This window comes from Blastomyces gilchristii (assembly GCF_000003855.2).
Source record: "Blastomyces gilchristii SLH14081 genomic scaffold supercont1.1, whole genome shotgun sequence".
Taxonomy (NCBI): domain Eukaryota; kingdom Fungi; phylum Ascomycota; class Eurotiomycetes; order Onygenales; family Ajellomycetaceae; genus Blastomyces; species Blastomyces gilchristii.
Genome location: NW_003101682.1, coordinates 3028701 through 3051096, shown reverse-complemented (window position 1 = coordinate 3051096; position 22396 = coordinate 3028701). Strand labels below are relative to the sequence as shown.

The 22396-nt window shown below is 45.1% G+C and overlaps 6 protein-coding genes and 1 non-coding gene across 7 annotated transcripts; 4 read left to right on the top strand and 3 right to left on the bottom strand.

The window, feature by feature from the left end:
- Nucleotides 1–4376: 4376 nt before the first annotated feature.
- BDBG_00430 (mitochondrial genome maintenance protein Mgr2) lies at nt 4377–5044 on the bottom strand (the record flags this gene model as incomplete). The annotated part of the gene is made up of 5 exons (XM_002629138.2): nt 4377–4506; nt 4605–4695; nt 4764–4793; nt 4885–4911; nt 4984–5044. The coding sequence occupies 5 exons, from the start codon at nt 5042–5044 to the stop codon at nt 4377–4379; spliced, it is 339 nt and encodes a 112-aa protein (XP_002629184.1).
- Nucleotides 5045–5338: 294 nt separating this feature from the next.
- Nucleotides 5339–8935, top strand: BDBG_00429 (cytoplasm to vacuole targeting Vps64). Its single transcript, XM_002629137.2, has 3 exons — nt 5339–5585; nt 5739–7080; nt 7140–8935. Exons 2-3 carry the CDS (start codon nt 5956–5958, stop codon nt 8283–8285), a joined length of 2271 nt encoding a protein of 756 aa, XP_002629183.1. The 5' UTR covers nt 5339–5585; nt 5739–5955; the 3' UTR covers nt 8286–8935.
- Nucleotides 8936–9979: 1044 nt separating this feature from the next.
- On the top strand, nt 9980–10627 carry BDBG_00428 (uncharacterized protein; the record flags this gene model as incomplete). The annotated part of the gene is made up of 2 exons (XM_002629136.1): nt 9980–10084; nt 10196–10627. 2 exons carry the CDS (start codon nt 9980–9982, stop codon nt 10625–10627), a joined length of 537 nt encoding a protein of 178 aa, XP_002629182.1.
- An 898-nt stretch (nt 10628–11525) lies between these two features.
- On the top strand, nt 11526–14729 carry BDBG_00427 (uncharacterized protein; the record flags this gene model as incomplete). The annotated part of the gene is made up of 14 exons (XM_031719880.1): nt 11526–11662; nt 11722–11786; nt 11863–12049; nt 12213–12339; nt 12401–12611; nt 12670–12746; nt 12806–12828; nt 12881–12920; nt 13006–13139; nt 13205–13208; nt 13268–13709; nt 13774–13938; nt 14035–14155; nt 14279–14729. The coding sequence occupies 14 exons, from the start codon at nt 11526–11528 to the stop codon at nt 14484–14486; spliced, it is 1941 nt and encodes a 646-aa protein (XP_031575792.1). The 3' UTR covers nt 14487–14729.
- A 54-nt stretch (nt 14730–14783) lies between these two features.
- BDBG_00426 (uncharacterized protein) lies at nt 14784–17443 on the bottom strand. Its single transcript, XM_002629134.2, has 3 exons — nt 17143–17443; nt 16440–17020; nt 14784–16347 (listed from the first exon to the last, which is right to left on the bottom strand). The coding sequence occupies exons 1-3, from the start codon at nt 17242–17244 to the stop codon at nt 16194–16196; spliced, it is 837 nt and encodes a 278-aa protein (XP_002629180.1). The 5' UTR covers nt 17245–17443; the 3' UTR covers nt 14784–16193.
- Nucleotides 17444–17966: 523 nt separating this feature from the next.
- BDBG_00425 (PA and RING finger domain-containing protein) lies at nt 17967–21878 on the bottom strand. Its single transcript, XM_002629133.2, has 2 exons — nt 19211–21878; nt 17967–19138 (listed from the first exon to the last, which is right to left on the bottom strand). Exons 1-2 carry the CDS (start codon nt 21526–21528, stop codon nt 18766–18768), a joined length of 2691 nt encoding a protein of 896 aa, XP_002629179.1. The 5' UTR covers nt 21529–21878; the 3' UTR covers nt 17967–18765.
- A 73-nt stretch (nt 21879–21951) lies between these two features.
- Nucleotides 21952–22023, top strand: BDBG_16105. The gene has a single exon. It is a non-coding gene; the product is annotated as a tRNA-Ala (tRNA).
- Nucleotides 22024–22396: the final 373 nt, after the last annotated feature.

The window sequence follows — 22396 nt, the reverse complement described above, 5'->3', positions numbered from 1 at the left end:
GCTCGCTCACAAGAAACAAAGAAGAACCAACAAAACTTTTAACCTTCAAAAGTTGTTAACATTATTATTATTATTATTATTATTGTTATTGTTATTATTGTTGTTAACTATGCACCATGACATGACAACACTTGCTCCCGCCAACCAACTTCCAAAAAATAATAATAATACCCTCTTGCGCTGTGCCCATCGGCCTGCGTGATGTCCGTTTTCCCACGGCTGCCCCTTTCTCGGACCCGATCCGATCCACGTTACACGAGGTAATCAATAATAATCAACAAAAGGAATAATCATTCCCACCTGCAAAATACTTCTCCTTGGTCTCTCTCCTGGTTGGTTCGTGCCTTGGCATGACAAAAGAAAAGAAAATGAGCCCGCTTGTGGACGAGGCGCTAGGTACGGAGTACAGTACAGTGCCAAAAGGTTTTGATTTGCCTGGAGGGTGAAATGGGCAAATGAGCTGCTCAAAAGAGGATATTTGATCATCATTATTATCAGTCCACTTTGGGGGGGGGTGAAGAAAAGAACCTTGGAAAGGCCTTCACATGCTGTTGTCCAATTGGTGCAGCAAGATCTTTCATTTCTGTTCATTTTTTTATTTTTTATCGATTTTTAACAATTATTGCGTTGTTGACCAAGAGCATTTCCAACGCTGATCTTAACAACACTGGATTATTTTCTTGTCTGGCCAGCAGCCCCTTGTGAAAATCATGAATGTTCTGTGTTACAGCCGATCCTGGGGAGAGTCTGGGTCTGTATGGGGATTGTGGATGACAGGACAAGCTTGTAACTATAAAAGAATATACGGAGTACGGAGTTACAGAGTATATATAAACAAGCAAAACCCTTGCTGGCGGCGCCCCAGTTTCATCCCCTCAACTCCCCTTCACCTTTTTCTTTTATTCCTTGATTATTTTTACTTTTGTTTTTTTGAGGTAAACGGTTTGAAACTGAGCAACTCTCGTGGCTATTTTTATCTCACCTTTCTCATCATTGTCTACGTCTCAGAGATACCTCTCATCCTACTCGACCCATTAACCCGACGACGGCCTGCTCAGACCCTCAAAGGATGAGAGACTCCAAGTTGGTTAAAAATAACATTTACAGATCTGGATCTACCCACGAGGGCGGAATTGTTGTTGTGTTGCAAGTGAAGGTGGCTCATCTTCAAGATGTTGATATTTATGATTATTCGCTCTGGCCCAGATACTCCGTACATACACACGGGTTTCCAAAATCAGGTCTCCCAGCTCCTGGTTACTCGGACCGGCCTGTTTGTTACACCTCCCTCCCTCTCCCTCCCTCCCGCACCATGGCGTGCACAGGGTTACCCCACCACCAAGCCGACTTGTGTGAGGTGACAGTTAACAAGCGAAATGAGGGCTAGGCAAGAGGTGTCTAGGTACCCGCCCTGGACATGGGTATTATTATTGAAGAGACATACATCTATTTTTATTACAGCGTATAGCCCGCTGGCGTCCGACCTACCCTACCCGCGGCTATTAGTATTATTGTCATTATTATTGTCAACTATATTATTATTATAATGATATATAATGATATCCTTTGGCTAGTTACTGGAACACGAGCCCCCGCGAGTGAGTTGCAGGCGAGGACAAAACATGAAATTAACACAGGATCAAGTTTTTCTTCACTCTTTCAACCATCACAACCATCTGTGATTACAGCATCATTGGGAGGAACTGAGACTGGGTACTCTACTCTGTACATGCACTGTACGGAGTACATGTACATGTACATGTACATATACATACAGGGATGAGACCGCCGCCCCTCCTAGCATGGATTGCCCATTGTGAGAAAAGAATGTAGGGACCCTGCAGCGATTAATTTCATGGAAGGGGAGGGAATTTGGAAGGAGTTTGAATGGTTGCGGAAAACAGTCAGTCAACTCCTTTAAACCTCTCTCCCCGCCCGCCCTTCCTCTTCGCAGCACTCTTGAGCCTGCCTAGGGCTTTTCATGACTTATCATAATAAGATAGCCTGAACCTAGGGAAAAAGTAATCTTGTATCCCATAGCGTATCGCGTATCGCGTATCTTACGGTATGGTATTCTACGCATGGATGGATGTCGCCCTTTTGACTTCCCTTTCCGAGATAGACGAGAGAGATTGCTTCCATTGATCTTCTCGGACACAATGGGCGGAGAAAAAATAAAAAATTGTTCTTTCGTCCCCCAACCAACTATATACTGACCATCATCACTCTACTCCGTATGTGGTCACAGATCACAGATCAACGGAGAAGGACACAAATGGAACAGTCTAGACGGGCGTCTGGCAGTAGTAGGAGTAGCCTTTTAGAGGTAAAAGCAAAGTGATCCTGTCAGCAGCCTGTTTCTCTGCTTTGTTTAGATGGAGGAGTGAAGAATTGTTGCTCAGAAAAGAGCACGATATTATAACTAGTAGTAGTTAACTTACTCCGTAGAAGAAAAAAAAAAAGAAGGCGCAAAGCGGACTGATTTTTGCGCTCCTCGGAAAACTCGCGAGGCTGAGAGAACAAGCCGCTGCAGATCCCCCATTGGCTGATCCTCGCATGATGTTCGTCTCTTCGTATTTTTTGTGCCTTTTTCCTTTTCGTTACTGTCGCCTGGCGAAATTTCTTCGAAGCCTTGAGCGCATGTTAATAAACCTCAAGCCCGGTGAGTGTTAACAGGGGATTGTTAATAGCCTCTCTTATTCAACTTTTTTCGTTCTTTCCTTCTCTTTTCTACTCTATGGCAAGTTGCTTTTCAGGAGCTTTTTCTACTACCCACCACTGATCAGTGAAAACACAATGACTCCATGGGTTGCTGCATCATAGAGCTGTTGTTATTGTGCCTTGCTTTCATGAGCAGGATGCTGTCCATCTGCAATGTGTGTGTGTGATCTGAAACATGAAACAATTCTGTCAATGCTGTATTGAGTTGGATAATAAAAATGTTCATGAGATATGCATGAATGATGTACACTCATATACTCAAAGCTAATGATGTGTTTATATACTCCGTACTCTGTACTTCAGATGATGATTTCACTTTTGATTTTGATTTTCTTCTTTATATATTCAATGAAGCTTTTGTGATCTTCTTGAGATTTTGCTGAATTGCATCATTGCTGTCATACATATTCTCTGTCAAATTTCTTTGTCTTCTGGAATTTTCTTGACTTTTTACCCCTGGTATGGAGTTCTATCTATCTGAAAGAAATTTGCTTTTGTATTTACAGAAGCATGATGTTCAATAACTCTCACAGTTATAAACAACTTTCAAGATTTCTGAATCTTGACACAGATGTTATATTCTCTTCTGAGAATTGAAGATACACAGTGAATACAAAAGAACATGTTCAAATCTCAGCTATGAGACAAAAAAGAGACTTCTGCGAAATATTTCCACTCAGATGACAATCATCTTTATTTTGACCTCTCAACTATGAGAAATGAATCTATCTGGCATAAATTTCCATGTCCTATACAAATAACCTGTAATTTTAAATTGGCTTGATAGTCTCTGAAAATCTCTTGATCTAACTGTCTGGAAAAATCTAATGCATAGTACAGTGAAACTCGGGTTGAAATCTTCTCCACATTCTGTGGCAGATGCATGACAGTGCAGTGATGACTTTAATCATTTCAAGGCTGGAGTAACTTGTTCCTCTGAGCCCTGTGCAGGTTATGCATGTCAATTAGGGGACATGTGCTCTATTCTCTTGATATATATATACAAGCACCTCTCATATGTATATATATATTATGAATATGCTTTGGGTACATCATACATTCCGCCCGTTCTTTGACGATTTAGGAGACTCGAACTTGAACAATACTGCATTCTGCGGTTTTAATGTTTGTCCGTGTCCAACTTCTCCGGACCTGACATGGGAGCAGCGGGAGGAGTCAATAGTATGACGGGTGTAAGGGGAGATCGAGGTAAAGAGAGTGAAATAACTTATAGAGGACTGCACCCAGGGGTCTGAGCCTATAGTTATTACACAATAGACTATTATGGCAGCTTTCTAAGTTGTTGGGTGAATCAACATTGAGAACGGAAGCCCGAAACTGAAGAAGGGTTGGATCGAATTGTGATGTAAGATGACCCATCTTGACTACCCTTCTATGCAAGGTCGTTTTCAATTTTCCAAGTTGAGCATTCCCACCCAGCGAACGCCATGGCCACAAAAATCCTAGCAGCTCTGAGGTGAAATGTTTTCTTTTTCTGTCCCACGCCGGGGGAAGAATCGTCGAAGTTAGATACATGGATGTGGTTCCTGCTCCCATTAAATAAAATAAAATAAAAATATAACTTGTGGTATAATAATGCCCAGCCGCCGCCGAATATGCCTTCCTTATCCTATTGTACATATGCATGTTCACATTTAGTCGTGTCGTGGCCGGGGGTGGTATTGACGGGGAATCATCATGGGGGCCCCTCGAGCTCTCGCCCACGCTTGGTAGGAGTTGGGATGTCCTTCTGTTCGGATAACGCTTCCAATTGACATAAAGAATCTGGTTTTCGTAAAGACATGTCTCAATCAGAAAAATGGCTCGTTGAAGTGAAGTGAAAATTTCAGGGGGTTGGGAAAGAAAGGGAATAGAATATATACCCGAAAGTTGCGCCGGAACCAACCATATATTTGCCCAAAGTGCGCATCACGCCGTTTGGTCCAGCACCGTACTGAAAGATCGCAACAGTTCCTGTAGATATGTCAGCCAATCCCGACCCCTTTGGAATTTGCGGTAATTAGTCGATCCGTGATTCTCACCCATGATGAAGCCCATGATCAGTCCGACCGCTGCAGGTTTTCAAATGTTAGTATAGAAACCTTCGCAGACCAACAAACCAGCAAAATTGCGGAGAAGCCGTAGAACAGAGTAGGAACGTACATCCACCCATCATTGCCCCCATTTTCCCTATTGTGACAAGTCAGTCAGCCAAGCTCTAGATCTCAATGGTTATTTTGGAAGCAGCAGTGGGAGACTGACACTTGTCAAAGGCTGAGGGACCCTGCATGCCCCCACCACTTGCAGGCACCACTGGCGGCATTGTTGTTAGACGGCAGAATACGGCCTTCTTTTATAACAAAGAGTGAAATGTCCGCAGAGGGCCAGGATTATAATTGCGCGCGAGGGAGGCGGAGATATGAGCAGAAGCTTCAGGTTCGTTTCGGTTTGCGGTCCTTGAGAGCTCTTTGACGGCATGGAGGGAAGATGACTAAGCAGCGCATTTCCTTTAGAAGAAGCTAATCCCTTTTGGGCTTGTTTCGCTTATGGATTCCCGCCAGCCTAGACCTCACGTGACATATCGTACACTTTGACCCTTTCCTGGGATGATTCTTCCTCTCAACCCTCTTCACTGGCCACCATTGCGTTCCAGCCCCCTCGGACCCGGTGCTGAGATCTTTTCTTGCGTGTTTCTTTGGTTACAATAGTGTTATTCATCTCCTTACCCCGTCTTACTCTCTCCTTGGTTGCTGCTGTTGTGGATGCTGTGTTGCCGCCGGACCCATCTTGGGAGAAACCACGCGAGACCCAACCGTCTGCCCAGACCGTTCGTGACCTAGGCCCTATTGCAATTTTCTAGGCCGGTGAGTATTTGACATATTCGATCTTTCAGGACCAAACAATTGCTTCCCAACACCACTTGATATTCTATTTGCCCCTTTAAGTTCAGAGCATTCTGAATTACTTTCTTTGTACGGGCCTACGACGACTAAAGCTAACCCCTTTCTCCTTCCAAGTTTTACGACCCTCGGCCAAACGCCCCCCTTTTTATATCCTATATCCGCGCATTGTCGAAGGGTTCCCTATGCTGGTTGGAACTCTCCACCTGTTTCCGAGTTGCCTGTGTGTCTCGCGTAGTCGTGACAGATTCTTCTGAGCAGGAGTAGCCCACCTAGTCAGTTACGATTGACGTATTCGAGCGACAACTGTGCGTCCGGAGCCACTGCCGTTTCCATGACAGCTGTGGCATCACCACCAAGTGTGCAATCTGGGCCTCGTCTGGGATGGCATCCTGCTGTTGACGGTGGTCAAGGAGCGCTTACCCCTTCGAGCTCAGACGAGGGACTACGAATGTTCATACCGCGAAAAAGTGTGCAACGAACAAACTCGTCCTCATCTTTGAATTCAAACTCGTCTACATCATCTACAATAACCGTGAATTCGCCACACAGTAATGCTAGCTACACATCCAACGAGTCGGGAACTGCGACGTCTAAGAAAAAGTCATACAAATATAGTTGGTCCAACTCCAAGGCTGAACCAGTGTCCGGGGTGACGAATGCGAGATCTCTGCCTGTTTCCGTACCCTCCTCTGGAACCACCGCATCCTCCGCCATGTCTGCTCTTCATCAACCCACCCCCGTTGTGCCGTCTCAGCATGCCCTCCAAAACCAGCAACAAAATGGCACCCGGCTCACAAATGGATCCCTACCTAGCGACCCCCCGGCAATCTTGACTTTATTGCCAGTAAATGGGACGTTTGAAAGAAAACAGATAACTGTTCCGTATTTCCCTGAAGTGCTTCGCGTTGGGAGACAAACCAACGCCAAAACAGTTCCTACGCCAGTAAATGGTTATTTTGATTCAAAAGTACTCTCTCGACAGCATGCGGAAATCTGGGCCGACCGGGCAGGGAAAATTTGGATAAGAGATGTGAAATCATCCAATGGAACGTTCGTCAATGGGCAACGTTTATCCCCAGAGAACCGTGATTCTGAGCCACATGAACTTCGAGAACATGACACGCTTGAGCTTGGGATTGATATCGTGAGTGAAGACCAGAAATCAATTGTCCATCATAAAGTTTCGGCCAAAGTGGAGCATGCTGGAATTTATGGCCCGAACATGAATATCTTGGATTTGAACTTTGGCGACATTGACCCAACTGCTGGCGGTGGACTTCTACCCTCGCACCTCAGCCAACCTCTCTCACACATGCGCGGTAGACCTGGGAGCGCCGCATCCAATCGTAGCAACCACAGCGCGGCTGGGAATCATATGGGCATGTTGCACCAACAGAGACAAATGAACTACTGGCTCTCCCCTATCTCGATCGAGCAGGTGGTAAAAAGGCTATCGGTATGTATTCCCTTTGTTATCCGCGGAATTTAGACAATGCTAATCCCCCTGTTCTTCAGTCTGAAATGAAACAAGCAAAACAACAAGCTCACGATCTCAACCAAACCAACAACTTTCTTAGTCATTTGGTCTCCCATGAGATCTTAGAAAAGGAGCGGGCGAAACTGTCCCCCGTTGAGAGCCACGGTGGTGGGCGCTTGGTAAACGGGCGCCCCAAGATGTCAAAAGTGGACCAGATATCCAGATTTTCAGACCCACCAGCACCACCACCACAACAACCTTTACCTGAGAAGCCTGACGCTCCACATCGTAGTATAACTGATTCCATGCCACAACCGAATTTGAAACGATCTGGCACGGAGAAACCCAAAGCTCCCATTCACCCGCCAGTAAATCGAGAATCAAGTCAGATTCTGTCGCTAATAGAAGCGCTCGCCACAGCTAAGAAAGACCTTGATTTGCAGGGTGCTCGAGTCAAGGAACTAGAAAATCTACTTCTGGCGGAGCGGGCAGCTAGAGAACATGCTGAAGAACGAGCACGAAGCCTGGAGGGAGGTGCTGCTGACCGGGGAGAAAATTCGGAATTAGAGGCAGTCTGTCAACCGCCTGCCACATCAGAAAACGACACCACTGGGGTTGAAGAGGTAACTGTTCTCGAACCTTCAAAACCGGAAGAATCGAAGCCCGCTGTTGATTCCCCGCTACCCGAGCCCAGCAAAATACCACCTGATGCAATTTCTGAACAGCTCCAGCAGCGCATCGATTGCATGATCGCTGAGATGGACGAAATGAAGAAAGAAGTGGCCAAATATAAACAGTCTGCCGAGAAAGCCGAAAACGAGGCTTCCGAGACCCGTAAAACACTCGCTGAAATGATCGAACAGATCCGAAGTACGCGCACCGAAGTTCCCCCAAATTCGTCACCGGAAGCCATCAAAATCGAGTTGGATAATAGTGAAACTGAAGCTGATACCCTGGTCAATATTTTTAATGAGAGGCTTGGTCAAACCAATTTGCCACACGACGCTAGCTCAAAGTCCCGCCCACTCGATCAAGCAAGTAAAGAGGTATATGGAGCTTATGTGAAGCAACGTCACAGAAACATGCTGGATCACACTGCTCCGTACGCCTCAATGCTTGGTGTGGTCCTTCTAGGTGTGGGAATTATGGCATATTTAAACGGCTGGCAGAGAGGGGATAAATGACAACCTCGCCACCGATTACTTCTTTCTCCCCGTCTCCGTCCTATTTATTCCCTGCAGCTGGACACTGAATTGTTAGGATAGGCGGTATTCTTAAATCCGACCGTGGCGTGTGTAGCACGGCCGTCTTCGTTACTTTTTTTGAGCCCATTTCTTTCCTATTCTCTTTCTTATTTTACCCTTCTCTCAATTTGTAGGGTTGGTTCTTGCAAGCAGGTCTGGCGGTTCATTCAAACTCGGTTTGGAGTTAAATTTCTATGCTCCTTTTCTGTTCCACTACTGATTCACCTTTCTGTTTTACTTCAAGCTTTTATTTTACAAACATTAATATAGCCTACACCAATCATGTATACTTGGTATGTCGGGCGATGATGATGAACCCGTCTCCTCTTGAACAGCTCAGGAGTTGACTGATTAAACCTATTTTCACTTCTCAGGAACAAGTTATATATATTGATTTTGTTCTCCTTGTTATTACTTTGATTTTCTTTTGTCAGTTACCCTGTCAAATCTGCGAGAATAGCCTCTCTTACTGTCTTTTGTTGCATCCCCTCATTGATGTTTTTCTATGTACATGGTTTGTCCTTAGCATGCACCAAAGCCATCCTCCTCTTTTTCTTTTTCTTTTTCTTTTTATTATTTTGGTTGTTTATGATATGTCCACGAAATACTTGAGAAATGTGATGAGAAAGAAGGAGTTAATTTTCTCAGTGTCACCACGCAGGTTGAATCTTTGACTAGATATTCTGCTAACAAACACAAACACCTAACTTCGGCTACGTACGATATATCAGATGAGCAAGCAAATAAGACTACCTGTTTCTTTTTAATCCTTTCCTTCAACCTGTCGTCCGCCAAATGCGTGAGCGAAGTTATGCTCTGCCAGGGCGCGTTGAACACCACGTCGAAGAGTTAATGAAGCCCTGGTATGCTTGGGGCTATTTACGGCCGAAGCGTGAAATGGAGATGTGATAGATCAGAGCATTAGTTCATCCGTATTGGCTGTGAGCATGCAGACACTGAGAGGTTTTGAGGGGTTTGGGTGCAAGCAAGCATAATGGTATTTTGAGATCATCCCAAATCAACATTGACTCGCTCTTGCATCGGGACACTGTTTTAAAATCGAATTGAATGAACACTGTATATTTACTTCCACTAATGCTTTGCTGCGACCAAGAAGACAACCCGGTCTGTCGTGATTGCCTTTAATACTATCTATGCCACACACTCCACGACGAGGTGGTTTGCTTGTTCAGTTTTCTATTCAAAGAGCCTCGTTCAATAGGGCGGAAGACTAAGAAAGTGGTTACTAAACTCCACGATATCCTCGTCCTTTGGCAATTTTAAGGGGCCTAAAGAAGGAGCTTAGTGGTGAAAACGAAGAAAAAGATACCTATAAAGAGAATTTCAATATGGGTTCAAACGAGCAGATACCGACCTATGCCCTCCGTGATGTCGTTGAAACTGACGTCCTAACCGCTTTATCGGCCGATGTTGTTTCTCATGTCATCTCCAATCAACCATTCATTTCTGTCCCCGGTCTTTTTAACTTCAGGGATCTCAGCCATCCCCGTGCCACGCTCACGCCTCTGAAAAAGAATTACATTTTCCGCTCCGGTTGCTCGCTTTCCTTGAGGAGGAAGGCAAGACCAAACTTACAACTGGTCTCGGAGTGAAGAAGATCTTTGATCTTGAAGATGTATCAAAATATCTTGGTCACTCATGTGCCCATCTATCGCGCCGTGTTTGAACATATACAGGACTTCCCTGATCAGCCGTTCTTTTTCCATTGTACATTACAGGTAAGACGCTTCTTTCTCCCTCGCGATGAACATCGGTTTTCTTGGAGAAACCTGTTTTATGAACCTTGGCCTTCTCCCCTTCCTAACCATACTTGTTCTCCAATTGTACAGCTGGAAAAGATAGGACTGGGCGTCTTATCTGCGCTTATCCTTCGTACTGCCGGATATTCGCCAGATACGATCGTGCACGATTATGTACATGTACTTGCTCGAGTTGGGTTCGAGCCTATTCGAGAATCTCTATACAATGAGCTTATTGGCAAGAAAGATCGCGATGAGGTGACAACTAGGAGCATTCTAGCTGCTGGGGGAATATCGTACAAAGCGATGGTGCAATTCCTAGGATTCATGGAGAAAGAATTTGAGAATTGGGGCGGAGGGGTCTTCGGAGCAAGTTGGGGTTTTCAAGTACGGATATTGATACGTTCGTGTGAACTTGAGGGGTTAGGGGAATCGAATTCTCGCTCCAAAAAAGCTCCGAGCAGCCTATTGCTATGCTCTGATATACAGGTGGAATGTGTATGGAGATGCATCCTGTATTGAATGAATGATGGAGAGAGAGGACCGGAACGGGTGATGAGAGACCAGTTGCATGTTGTTGACCTAGAAGATATATATCCCTTTGCATAAGTAGGTAGTAAGATGAAAGGAAGGGAAGATAACGCATTCCATTTTCTGCCCATTATTTATTTAATATAGTAGCGATGGAAATTTCATTTGCAATATCCAAGTGCTTGTTTGTTGGTTGAAAGATTAAATAAGCGGAAATATATTTTTGCGTGATGCATGCAGAAAGCGAACCATCAACTCACAAATATTCATCATTATTTTAATGGACGGATTCCGTCCATTTCTAGTTTTCACCTCCAATTGTTGGGATTTTTCTTTTTTCTTTTTCCAGATAGCTTTACATAGCTAAATGCTTGAAAAAAAATTTGCGGCATAAATATGTTACAGCTGATTAAGTCTCTCATGCCGCCCATTGCGCGCTCAAAAACTTATTATATCAGAACAGATTCGAGCAATTATGTTTGATATCAGGAGAAAAACAATGCCATACGCAATGGTGGACGTACTCCATTGCCCTTCTTGATCAAGACTTCTTCGAGCGCATTTCTTAGGAGTTGTAACACTCTCGATTGCCGCTTCCCTCTAGGCCATGTTTATGGGCTGCTCATGCCATATATACAGAATGCGGCAAATCCTCTCGTTTGTTTATTTCTCCAGCTTCTGTTTCTATCTGTTGTTTTCTTCTTCTTTTCCAGCTTCATTATATCCTACGGAGTGGTGCATATTCTACTGGAACATAGTATAGCAACTCTTGAAGGGTCAACGGACCGAACTGCTACATTCCAATTTATACTCTTTCAAGACTACTTGAAGCATCCATATCAACTTCTCTTGCAGCTAACTCCTCCGTTGGAACCTCTTTGCTACAAACATGCAGTCATTTGTATTGCTGTTTTTTGGCCTGGTATCAGCGCAGCAGGCAACGGCTGAATTCAACTTCTACGCCAAATATGAAGAAGCCTCGGTGACTACAACGCTCGGGATACCAGACCAATGTTTATCAGCTCTGTATGTTTCAATCAACTACGCCCCCTACTGATTGAAATATGTTGTTAATACTTGTAAAGGAACCAAACCGTCGATTGTGACGCTGTTAATGTCGCTCGGGCTGCCAGTGGTGCCGATGATGATTGTATTTTGCCCTTCCAATATGTTTCTTCTTTTGTCCCTGGTCAATACTGTGTTACTGATAGACAAATCTTTGATAGTCTGGTTTAAGGATAACGTAACTTCGTTATGTACCGCGGAATGCTCGAGCGCGCTGTCAACATGGCTCTCCGACGTGGAGACTCAATGTGCTGGTCATCAAATAAATACTGACGGTCGTTTCATTGAACCATATACAATCCCATTGAGGTACATTGCTGGCTTCGATATGGCTTGCTTGCAGGATAGGTATGAATCTTTGTGTTTCCAGGTTAGGTAGCCAGTTCTAACGCCGAATAGCTTTAATAATTGGTGTTACCTGGAATCTCAAGGCTGGGAAAGCGTTGGAAATTCTAAGTAAGCTCCGCATTCGAATCCTTTTTCCTTGATATGCAACCCTGACGATATTAAGATGGGGTTCCGACCTATGCTATGGCGATGATCCTCCGCCTCAGTGCGACGACCAAGTCCTTATGATCGCGGACGCCACCGCTGATCCAGATAGGATGTCTGTGACCAATATGTATAGCAAGGATTTGGTAAGAGTCGAACTTTTCTTTATCTACTAGACCCCTACAGTAACTAACTTTATATCTATAGTTTTGCAGTGAATGTTTTATACTAATGTGGAGGCAACGACTGCTTTCGCCTGTTTTGTCCTCCGCAAAACTTGCAGAGTACCTGGTTGACCAGTTCAATAAGATTAACTCTGCCTGCTCAGACTTGCCTGGTGCAGCGCCTGCAGTTTTCGGAACAAATGAAGAACCTACGCCTAATGAAAAAAGAGCACATGGAGTCTATAACGAGGCTGGTAAGTTTCTAACCCAGCAGCTTTCATCTCACGGAATTCAACCTGATGTTCTCTCTAGCCACCCCAGCTGTTCCCGTCCATCCAGGGGCCATTGGAGACTGTGGCCAATACTACCACGTGGCTACAGGCGATACTGTGAGTTCTGCTACCATAGCACTGTTAAATTAATGTCTACTAAGTGTGAAATTCTATAGTGCGGATCGATTGCGTCGAACTTGTAAGTTTGGTTAACACTTGGCCATTATTAACATTATACTCATCGTCTTCAGGGGGATTTCCATCTATGACATCAAGCGTTTCAATACAGAGGTGGGTTCAATAGTTACCCAAAGTGACTTTGATCAATTATTTATTGTTCATACCCTAGATTTGCTGACCAATGTTCGGAATGTAGCTGGATAGGACATGCTCCAACCTGTTGGCAGATCATGTTATTTGTATCGCTCCGATTGAAAACGAACCAATTTCTACAGATGGCAATTGTGGAGTGGGATATGGGACCGTATGTGAGGGGTCGGAATTTGGCTCGTGAGTTTTCTTTACCCTTTTGAAAAAACATTGCTCACAAGGCTAATACACCCTACCTGGCTTAGATGCGTAAGGCCCAATTCCATAGTCTCACACCCATCTTTTGTTAATTTGTTGTTATTCTTTAGTGCCATTCGAATAATCGCTGTGGGCCTTGCAATATGGGTGATACAGGTCCAGAAGACGCTTCTCCTATTGATACTACGCCCGATTACCTAGCTCCTGACGATTCTGCTCCCGGCATCACTGACCCCGCTGATCCTTCAACCCCTATTCCGGCGCCAGACGACTCTATGCCCAGCAGCACGACTTCCAGCACGACTTTCAGCACGACTTCCAGCATCACTTCCAGCATCACCCCTCCGAGTGATAGTGCTCAGGATGACTCTGCTACTGGTGACCCAACTTCCGCCAAACCTTCCCAACCAACAGAAACAGGACGTCCCGGAAATACCACTATGAGCATTAGCATAGATGGGAAATGCTCTCTGAATGTCTCATGCACAGGATCCGGTTATGGTTCTTGTTGTAGCACTAGCGGGTATTGTGGAACTGGATATGAATGGTGTGGTATGTGATTAGCTGGTAACCATTCATTTACATGCCTACATTCTTGTATTCTAATGATGACTAGGTGTCGGAAATTGTCTGGCTGGTGCCTGTGAGCAAGATAAATCAGGGATAAGCTTTGACGGAACTTGTGGCCCACGTTCCCCAGAAAATAGGACTTGTTTTGGCTCAAGATTTGGTGATTGTTGCAGTTTATCGGGATATTGCGGTACAGGGCCTGAGTGGTGTGGTAAGTGATACTTTTGTTTCTCCACTCACCCCCGATCACTTTTATATATTACATACAAAAGGATGGATAAGTGCGCTAACAGTCCAATTTTTTTAGGATATGGGAATTGCCACTCAGGCGCCTGTGATAGATCACTGAACGGTGTAAGCACAGATGGAACTTGTGGTCCCAAATTCCCTGGCAATATGACATGTATGGGCAGCTCTTATGGAGAGTGGTAAGTAAAGACATAGATCGATCCCCCCTTCTTTTTTTCCCCTATGCCTTCAACATCGCTTTCAACTTTGTGCGTTTCATGGGCTTTTGAGAAGGATCAGCCAATAGCTGACGCTATGCGCAGTTGCTCAACACAAGGATTCTGTGGGTCTTCGTCACGACATTGTGGCGCTGCATCCTGCTATTCTGGAAAATGTGAAGACAGTAACAAAGATGAAGATGATAAGGTCCAAGACGATCCGGAGCAGGACGATGCAGGCGGGGAGGATAAGCTCGAGGAAGATAAAGACTTCGAAGATAGGGATGAAGACGCAGATGCTGTTGAGGATTAAAATCATAGGGATGCATAGAAGGTTCCGTTTTGAGAATATTGACACTCATTATTGACTGCGCAAAATATCCACAGGGCGTATTGTTACCTGATGAAGGCCATGGATGGTGAGATGGGACGGCTTGACTGTTACCGGTAGCACCCTGCATATGGATCCGGAGATGGATTGAAGCAAGGGAATATATCTTGTTAGAATACACTTCATAACATTCTTTTGCTGAGAATTCAACATCGCCTTTTTTGCCCTTAGGATTTTTGATGTCCACGGTCCATGGTTCGTTGGAAACAGGGCCCCACTAGCTTAATTTCCCCACGTTTTAGTGTGGGGCGTAAACGGATAGGGCTGAGTACTCCCGTAGTTAGCCAATCAAAAACCGCAACAGAGCAACATCAACTCAATTTCGGTTAACGCCAAGCTGCATCACAAACGAACTGTGATGAAGGGAATAGGGAAGATGGGGAGATGGACAAGGGAGAACGGCTAAACAGCTAAAATTTTGTGAAGCACAGGTCGGTTCCATTATTCTACCTCAGTTTTCCGAGGTTCTAGATCGTATTCTAATAATCCGCAATGATGAGGGATGGTGCCGTTGGTGCCGGCCGTTAATTTTCCATACGACCCTACTGACATGGATCAGGGGGGATTCCGGTTCCAAGGAAGAAGCCACAAGGAATTATTTCGCTATCTAAATGAAAATGAAGGGGATGAAATCCTCGTTCAAGAAATTGACTGGTGAGGTAGCTTTGAAGACGGAACCGGTTGGAGACAGACCTAGCTTCCCTCCTGGGTCTGGACCTGTGCCTGCCACGTTAGGAATGCTGGAATAGACACTCTATACCCTCGATACCGGTCAATTAGGTGGAATTATGAAGGTCCAGAAGGAGATGGACGTGTTGGACGTTAGTCTACGTGTTCTGGAATGGAAGGAGGAATTAAACCAATGTACTTCATGGTTGGTGCGGATGGGTCTGCAGGTGCGGAATGAGAGATTGTGGGGGTCATTGGAGCTCCGAATGATCAGTTTGATAAAAAGAGGGAGGTTGATATGGCCCTCTCTCCGTTCCCCTTTTGTTTTCATTGTAACCGTTATTATTATATTCATACCTCTTACAAATGTATTAGGTGTGTCCTCTTCTGCCTCGCCAGGCATTAATCCAACAGTACCCTTAATTTTAAAACAGGTGATCCCCTGGTCTGTGGATATGGCGTCGATATTTCATCATTCGCCGAAGTTGGAAAGTTTTCGGATGATGATCCTACGCGCAGAGAGTTTTGGATATGTAGAGTGGAACAACACTGGCGGGACGAATGAAGGAAATAGAGGTGGATGGGTTGGCGGAATTACGGGGGGTAGTGCTTGAGAGTCAAGAAGGGGCCAGGAAGGGTAGTTAAGGCGTTGAGCGAACAGGCTATATGTGAGGAGATATCGGTGATGAAAGGGTGCCCTGTGTTCTCACTGTTGAAAGTTAGGGAGCTGAGCTTATCTATCGGTTCCGGTTAACATAATGGTGCTAAGAAAAGTGGGTGGACAAATGACCTGAGAATTCGTTGAGTCTATATTAAATTCCACACGCTACCCTAGAACGCCTGTGACATCATTTTTTTTCAACGCCAAAATATCATGCGCAGATAACATATGGGTCAAAGTGTCTGCAAAGGTATGGTTGAGAAATACTTTACAGAAACGCAAACAACAGAGTAAATACCTTAGTCTAATTTCTTCGCCTGCTCCATGCTGGGGGCTTTATAGATCGACCTCTCCAGATTTGAAGCCCACAATGCCGCACCGACCGTGTTCGTATATGCAAATGCCAAAGACGCAAAGGGGACCATTTCCAAGACAAATGCCGCTGCCCCGAAACTATATACAGGAAAGGAACAACACCTAGTTAGTCCATATCAGGGTTTGTAGTGGGAAACAGGAGGGATTTCAACAAATGTTCTATCTCTTACCTCGTATACGCAGCATGGTGCGCGGCCACCCATGCTCGCTTCTTCTTCGAATCCCACCCTTTAAGTTGAAAATATCTCTCATGCATTACTGGCCCGAGTCTTTTTCCTTGAGAAACGACATACAACACCGTCCCCACCACAGGAATCATATTTAGTGGTAAATACATCAACGATCTCACCAACGATGACAACGAGAACATCGCCAATGGTTTCCGAATCACAGCCCCCAACCGAGCCATTGGATCCGTGGATGATGAAGAACCTTTAATCTGCCGGCCCTCAGAGACTAGCGCTGTGTCGCCACGAGCAATCAGCGTGCCGTCGAAGATGTCAACGAGGGAATCGCGAAGAATGAAGCTGCGCGAGAGGTAGTTTGTAATCGTGGAGCTTTCGCTGAGGACGAGGAGGATTGCGGAGAATGGCGCCAGGGGTCCGCTGGTGAAGGCTAGGATGGCAACTTGAGGGATGTAGGTGAAGAAGAACATTGTTGAGGTTACGAGGATGCCCAGGGAGACTGTTGGGGCGATTTTGGACACGAGAGGTTGCCAGAGGGAGCGATGGGCGATAAAGTAGAAGATTCCCTGGTGTTTTCTGTTAGAATATGTCGGACTAGATTTTACAATTGCATTCCCTATGATTGTGCGGGGTGTTTGGGTTGCTCTCCAAGGCATTGAAAATATCAGTGGGAAATATATGCACATACCTGGAAGGGATACATGTATGTGCCTGACCTGGCTGCTTCCGTTAGAAGTGCTTTCAGGTCATTAACCTCGCTGATGAAGATGGTCTTGAGTTTGTCGGCCATGGTGGATATTGATAAATCCTGTTGTACGGTGAGGTGTGATTTACGGTTAAGTCTCCCTCGCTGTGTTGGTCGGTCAGTTAAGTTGTAAGAGAGATATAGACTGAGTATAGTACTGGGTCGTCAACACTTTTCCTCTTCGCAAAAAGTTAGAGCGTGTTGGCATAAATATATACAGTAATTATAGCAGGAAGATGCTGCAGAGCTCCTTGGATGACGTCAGTCAGGTGACCCACGCCAAACTGCGGAACCAAAAGCTTATTTATTTCCTAGCCTACTCTACTGCTAGTTACATCAATAGAGCATATGATGAAACTTGAATATAATGCTAACTTTGGCTGAAAAAACAGCTAGTATGATTTTAACTTAGATTAATATGATTTCAAAATTGTAACGGTAGACCCTGGACAGGAGCAAGCAAGCCACCACTATATAAGGATGGGTGCAGCCTGGACCTGGCGGCTCTATAACCATGACAATTTTAAACATGCAAAATGATGAGAAAATGACTGACTCACTTTATTTATAGATTATGTTATCAAATTCTCATTATATAAATAATTATAATGAGACTGAATTTATCTTTCAGTTTCAGTCTCATTCTGATTTTTGAAAAATGATCATCTTTCACTGTTAATTATTAGACATTATTACTCTCATTTCTCATCATTTCTGAAAAAAAAGGATTCATTTTCACATTTTTTTAATGATAGATTCTGGTGAAACTCACATCAAGAAATGTATGAGATCAGATTAAATAAGATCAAACATGAAATTCATGATTCTGCTGGCCAGTCTAATTATATATGTGGAAAAGAGTATCAAAGTTGATCATGTGTCTGGTATAGTTATAGTTCTAGCATTGAGAAACAGCATGATTTCAAAGCTGAACATAGTGTCAAAAAAGTGAGTCAAAAATTTAGCATCATGTCTAGGTTTTTTAGCACCATGTTCATCTGTAACCTGACATCAACATAGTAGTAAATACTCAGGTATACAGTCTGTATACAATTAGGTTTAAGTCAAGCCAACACGATGTAGAAGACGAAATCTTTTTTTTTTCTTTTTTTTCTCTTTTTTCCCTTCAAAGCAGGATGTATTAAAAGCTAAGAAAAGTTATATACACCTGTGCAATGATGGCTTGAGCCAGTGAACAATCAAGGCCTTCAGCCCTCTTCTCTTCATCAACTTGTTCTCTTCCATTTTCGAAACCGGATTAACTCAATTCTGTAAGGAAAGTCTTTGCAAATTGACAACAAAGTAATTTGACTCAAACATCCGAAAACTCGTGTTGGACCGCAAGGCTAATGTCAGTTGTTTTATTTTTGTTTTGATTAGCAATAATTAATCACACCTAAAACGCCAAAGTGCCCAGCGATCAAATAAAATCCCCACGTTCGCTAAACCAAAGATACAAAGGGAAAAGAAAAATATGCCTAGAAGGTGAATGGGATACGGAGTGGAATGCTTCGTAGTATTAAAAAAATAGTGGTAAAGAAGAAAGTTCGAGAGCAAAGTTCGACATTAACGGTTCCGATCAGACCGAGGGGTTCGGGATTGATGCCACACTGAATCGCCACTCAAGGCAGAAAGGCTTAGGGATGCGAGATTTCTCCAATTAGACTGGGAATTAGAGCTCTCCGAGGGGTGAAGTAGTGATGTCCTGGAATCATCCCCGCGCTCTAGGTCGGAATCGATATCGTCAGAGACATTAGGTAGAAGATCAGCTGCCGATGGAGAATCGTTCCGCGTTTCAGCAATATGGGCTTGAATATCTTCTGACATCCGGTCGGGATCTTCCGACGTCTGACCACTAGAGGATCGACCACCCATCGATCGCACAACATCGCCTTTACATATCGGACAGGTGCGTCGACGTGTAATGAGCCAAGGAGTTCTGGAACAAGGCCAGTCAGTGTATAAATTATGGACGGAGTGATAATAGTCAAAGAGGGAATAGATCACTTACATGCACTCTGCGTGGAATTCATGCCCACACGGGAGGCTCATCACTCTGCTCTGCCCATCGATATATTCTTCGAGACAGACAACACATTCAATTTGTCTGCCCGTATACCTTCGACGAGCAAGACTTGAATCAGAGTTCGATTTTTCAGCGTTTGTTGATGAGGAGCTATGCGTGGTGTCATGTGGTGAAGCGGCTACGACGCCAGATGAAGTTTGAGAACACGGTCGGGGGGGTGGAGATCGAGCGCGGGAATGGGATAGGAGAGGAGAAGATGGGGACGATGCTTCGGGGGAGGTGGCAGTCTGGGCGGTGCCTGAAGAAGATGATGCGGATGGAATAGAATGATACGTTCTAACAGGGAGGCGGTCGACGACAGCTTTAGGTGCGCGCCAACGGCGGCGTCGAATTCTCGAGCGAAGCAATAGTAATGCATACACAACCGTGAGGGTTATCAATGGGCTGACAACTAGAACCAAAAGTGTATCGAAAAAAGGGCTGGTAGACATGCTCGTTGGGGTCAAGGTGACCCAAAGACCTTCGTGATCAGAGTGCTTACTGCCTTCTTTCCAAGGCTTTTGCAAGGGAGTCGAGTTTCCGTGAACGTTCTTGTTACTTTGTCCTGCACTCTTACCGGATGGCGAGGTCGACGACTTATCATCATTGCTTGCTCCTCCCCAACCAAACGAGCCAGACCACCAATGCGAATTCTGTTTCGAGCTTCCAGGCCGTGAATCCGAAGCTGAATTAGGATTAGAACTACCCCCAACTCCCTTACCAATTGTTGACTTATCCTGGGGAGCATATTCGCCACTACCTGGAGTAATACTTCCTCCTTTAAGACCGTTACCACTAGGGCCATTGTTGCTATCGCCACCGTGCCCTCCAGTTTGATCATCGTTCTGTTTGGAGCCGGAGGATTTTGGTTTCGGAGTAGTTTGCGGAGGGTTGTTAGTTTTGCCTACTGGGACGAGATCAGGATCTCGCCAATCTTGGACCCCAATAACGAAATCATCACTGCTGCCTTGGTGGGATTCAGGCGACGTGCCATCCCCGATTTCCTTCCCCTTATTCTTATGTGTAGACTTCCTTGACTTTGGAGACGTTTCTTCGTCATCAAATTCATCCAGCATAACCCAGTCAATGTTTCCGCTGCTTGGTGGACGACGGCTATCCTCCTGGAGATGCCAAGGGTATGGATTATCACGACCCAGTCCGATGGCCGAGAATAGAGACTGCAAGAAACTTTTGTTAAGTCGAGAGGACGTCGAATCCGCCTCTGAAGTTGGCTTTGGGGTAACCTGCGTAGCCATTACAGGTTTGCCAAAATTTGCATTATTTTCCGGTTTATCCCCAGAAGTTGTTTTCGATGGGTCCTTAGGGGAGTTGGAGTCGGATTGTGTTTCGGGCGGAATGAGGGAGGAAAGGAGATGCGCGGTGGTATGAGATGTAAAGACCGCCGGAATTGTTATGTTAGAAGTGTCTCCACGGGCATACATGGTCACTAATCCGCCACCTCTGGTATGATCTCCAACAACTAACGCTATACCACCCCTGCGTTGAGCCCATTTAACTTTTTCCAAAAAACCACAACCCCCTCTACTCAGCAAGACAATTTTGCCTCTAATTTCCGCGCTCTCTTGCAAAGATTGGATATCAGCATGTGCTAACTCTTTGCTTTTGTCAGTGCTTGGGGGGCCGGGCGGGCCGGACTCCGGAAGAGGATGATGCAAGTGATCATCCGTTCCATCATCTTTTGACGGATGGCCCCCTTTATCAACAAGTCTAACGAGATCGGGGGAGTGTTCGTCACGTCGTTTATGAAGGGCCTCCACACCCTGATGGGCGTTGCTTTTCACTTTGATGCCAGTAGTAAGCTTTGCAGTTCCCTGGCCGGACCCAACATCACCATTCTGATTTTTATCAGTGTCCTCCCATCCTGGAACATCGGAGCAACCAAGCTCTCCCTCAGCCCCGGTGCTTACACCCCCTTTTCGCAGGGCATCATCGCCAAAGCCGCTTCCAATCCAGAGTTGACCGCTCAATCCGTTGGAAGGCAAGGAAGGCCCAAACGCAGCTGGTCGAGCTAGGAAGAATGTTGAATTATCATCGGTAAGGCTTATCATCGCAGAAGGAGGGAAGAGGGAGGAAGGCGCATGGAAAGAAAAGAAGGCTCTGAGGCGCCCGACTCCGCCAGAAACCGAGGATTGGGAGGTAGAGCCATGTTGCTGCGGATGAGTGGAAAGGAGCGACAAGATGGTCAGAAGGATTGGGAGGAAAATAAAGCACGCGAGTAGAAGAATAAGGCGAGGAGGACGCATGATGGTAGTGGTTGCGGCGACGCGGAATTGGACCAATCCACTAGGTCGTTGGCCACGCGAGGAGGCCACTCATCGAGAGGGCCGGCAGATAATGGGTTTGCAAAGACAGTAAATTGATTGATAAAGGATTTAAGATGAAGCAGAGCGAAAATCAATAAAACAGCGCAGGACAGCGCGAGAGTGGATGGAGATTAGGTCGCCCGTCGTTGAAGAAGTTTGGGGACAGGACACAACCTTGGAACTCCTGGCGAGGAGGAAGTCGTCACATGATATTATAACTAACCTAGGTAAGGTTCGACGTTAAAAGTGGGTGTTGCGCCAAGATAAATAGCTCGCCTCAGCCACACTTGCCCCACCATACCGGCAAATGATCATTTAACTAATATTTTGTCTTGTAATGATGCCAAACATCATTGAAACGTTGGGCGCTTGGTTTAGTGGTATAATATGTCATTCGCATTGACGGGGTCGCCGGTTCGATTCCGGCAGCGTCCAAATTTTTGCCTTTTTTTTCCCTGCTTTTTATTTCCCGCCTTAAATCTAACCAATCATTGATTATTACGAAGTCTCTGGCTTGCAAAAATTTCTGTCATCCTTTCTTCTCTTGAAATGTTGATTTTGCTATAACTTTTAGCTCCTGAGTCTGAACTATAATTAACAAAGCACGAGGGCTACCTGCATTTCCGCAGCAAGTGAGCCTCGCTAGAAAGTTTGTATCCTTTTATTCTAACGCACGGAACACCGCTCTCTGGTTTTTTTTTTTTTTTTTTTTTCCGATAGCGAGGGGTTCAAACTTGTAAGGTGTTAACTATCTCAATACGTCATTACCGGGATAGATAGAATTATATCAAGACTCTCCACCCACACA

What these genes read in the sequence shown, in the direction of transcription:
- BDBG_00426 (XM_002629134.2), bottom strand. Translation starts at nt 17,244, where the DNA reads ATGGCCGACAAACTCAAGACCATCTTCATCAGCGAGGTTAATGACCTG. An exon ending in CATACATGTATCCCTTCCAG is followed by an intron (nt 17,021 to 17,142) that starts GTATGTGCATAT and finishes AGAAAACACCAG; the next exon opens with GGAATCTTCTACTTTATCGC. An exon ending in CACCATGCTGCGTATACGAG is followed by an intron (nt 16,348 to 16,439) that starts GTAAGAGATAGA and finishes TCCTGTATATAG; the next exon opens with TTTCGGGGCAGCGGCATTTG.
- BDBG_00429 (XM_002629137.2), top strand. Translation starts at nt 5,956, where the DNA reads ATGACAGCTGTGGCATCACCACCAAGTGTGCAATCTGGGCCTCGTCTG. An exon ending in AGGTGGTAAAAAGGCTATCG is followed by an intron (nt 7,081 to 7,139) that starts GTATGTATTCCC and finishes CCTGTTCTTCAG; the next exon opens with TCTGAAATGAAACAAGCAAA.
- BDBG_00425 (XM_002629133.2), bottom strand. Translation starts at nt 21,528, where the DNA reads ATGCGTCCTCCTCGCCTTATTCTTCTACTCGCGTGCTTTATTTTCCTC. An exon ending in GAATTCCACGCAGAGTGCAT is followed by an intron (nt 19,139 to 19,210) that starts GTAAGTGATCTA and finishes GCCTTGTTCCAG; the next exon opens with AACTCCTTGGCTCATTACAC.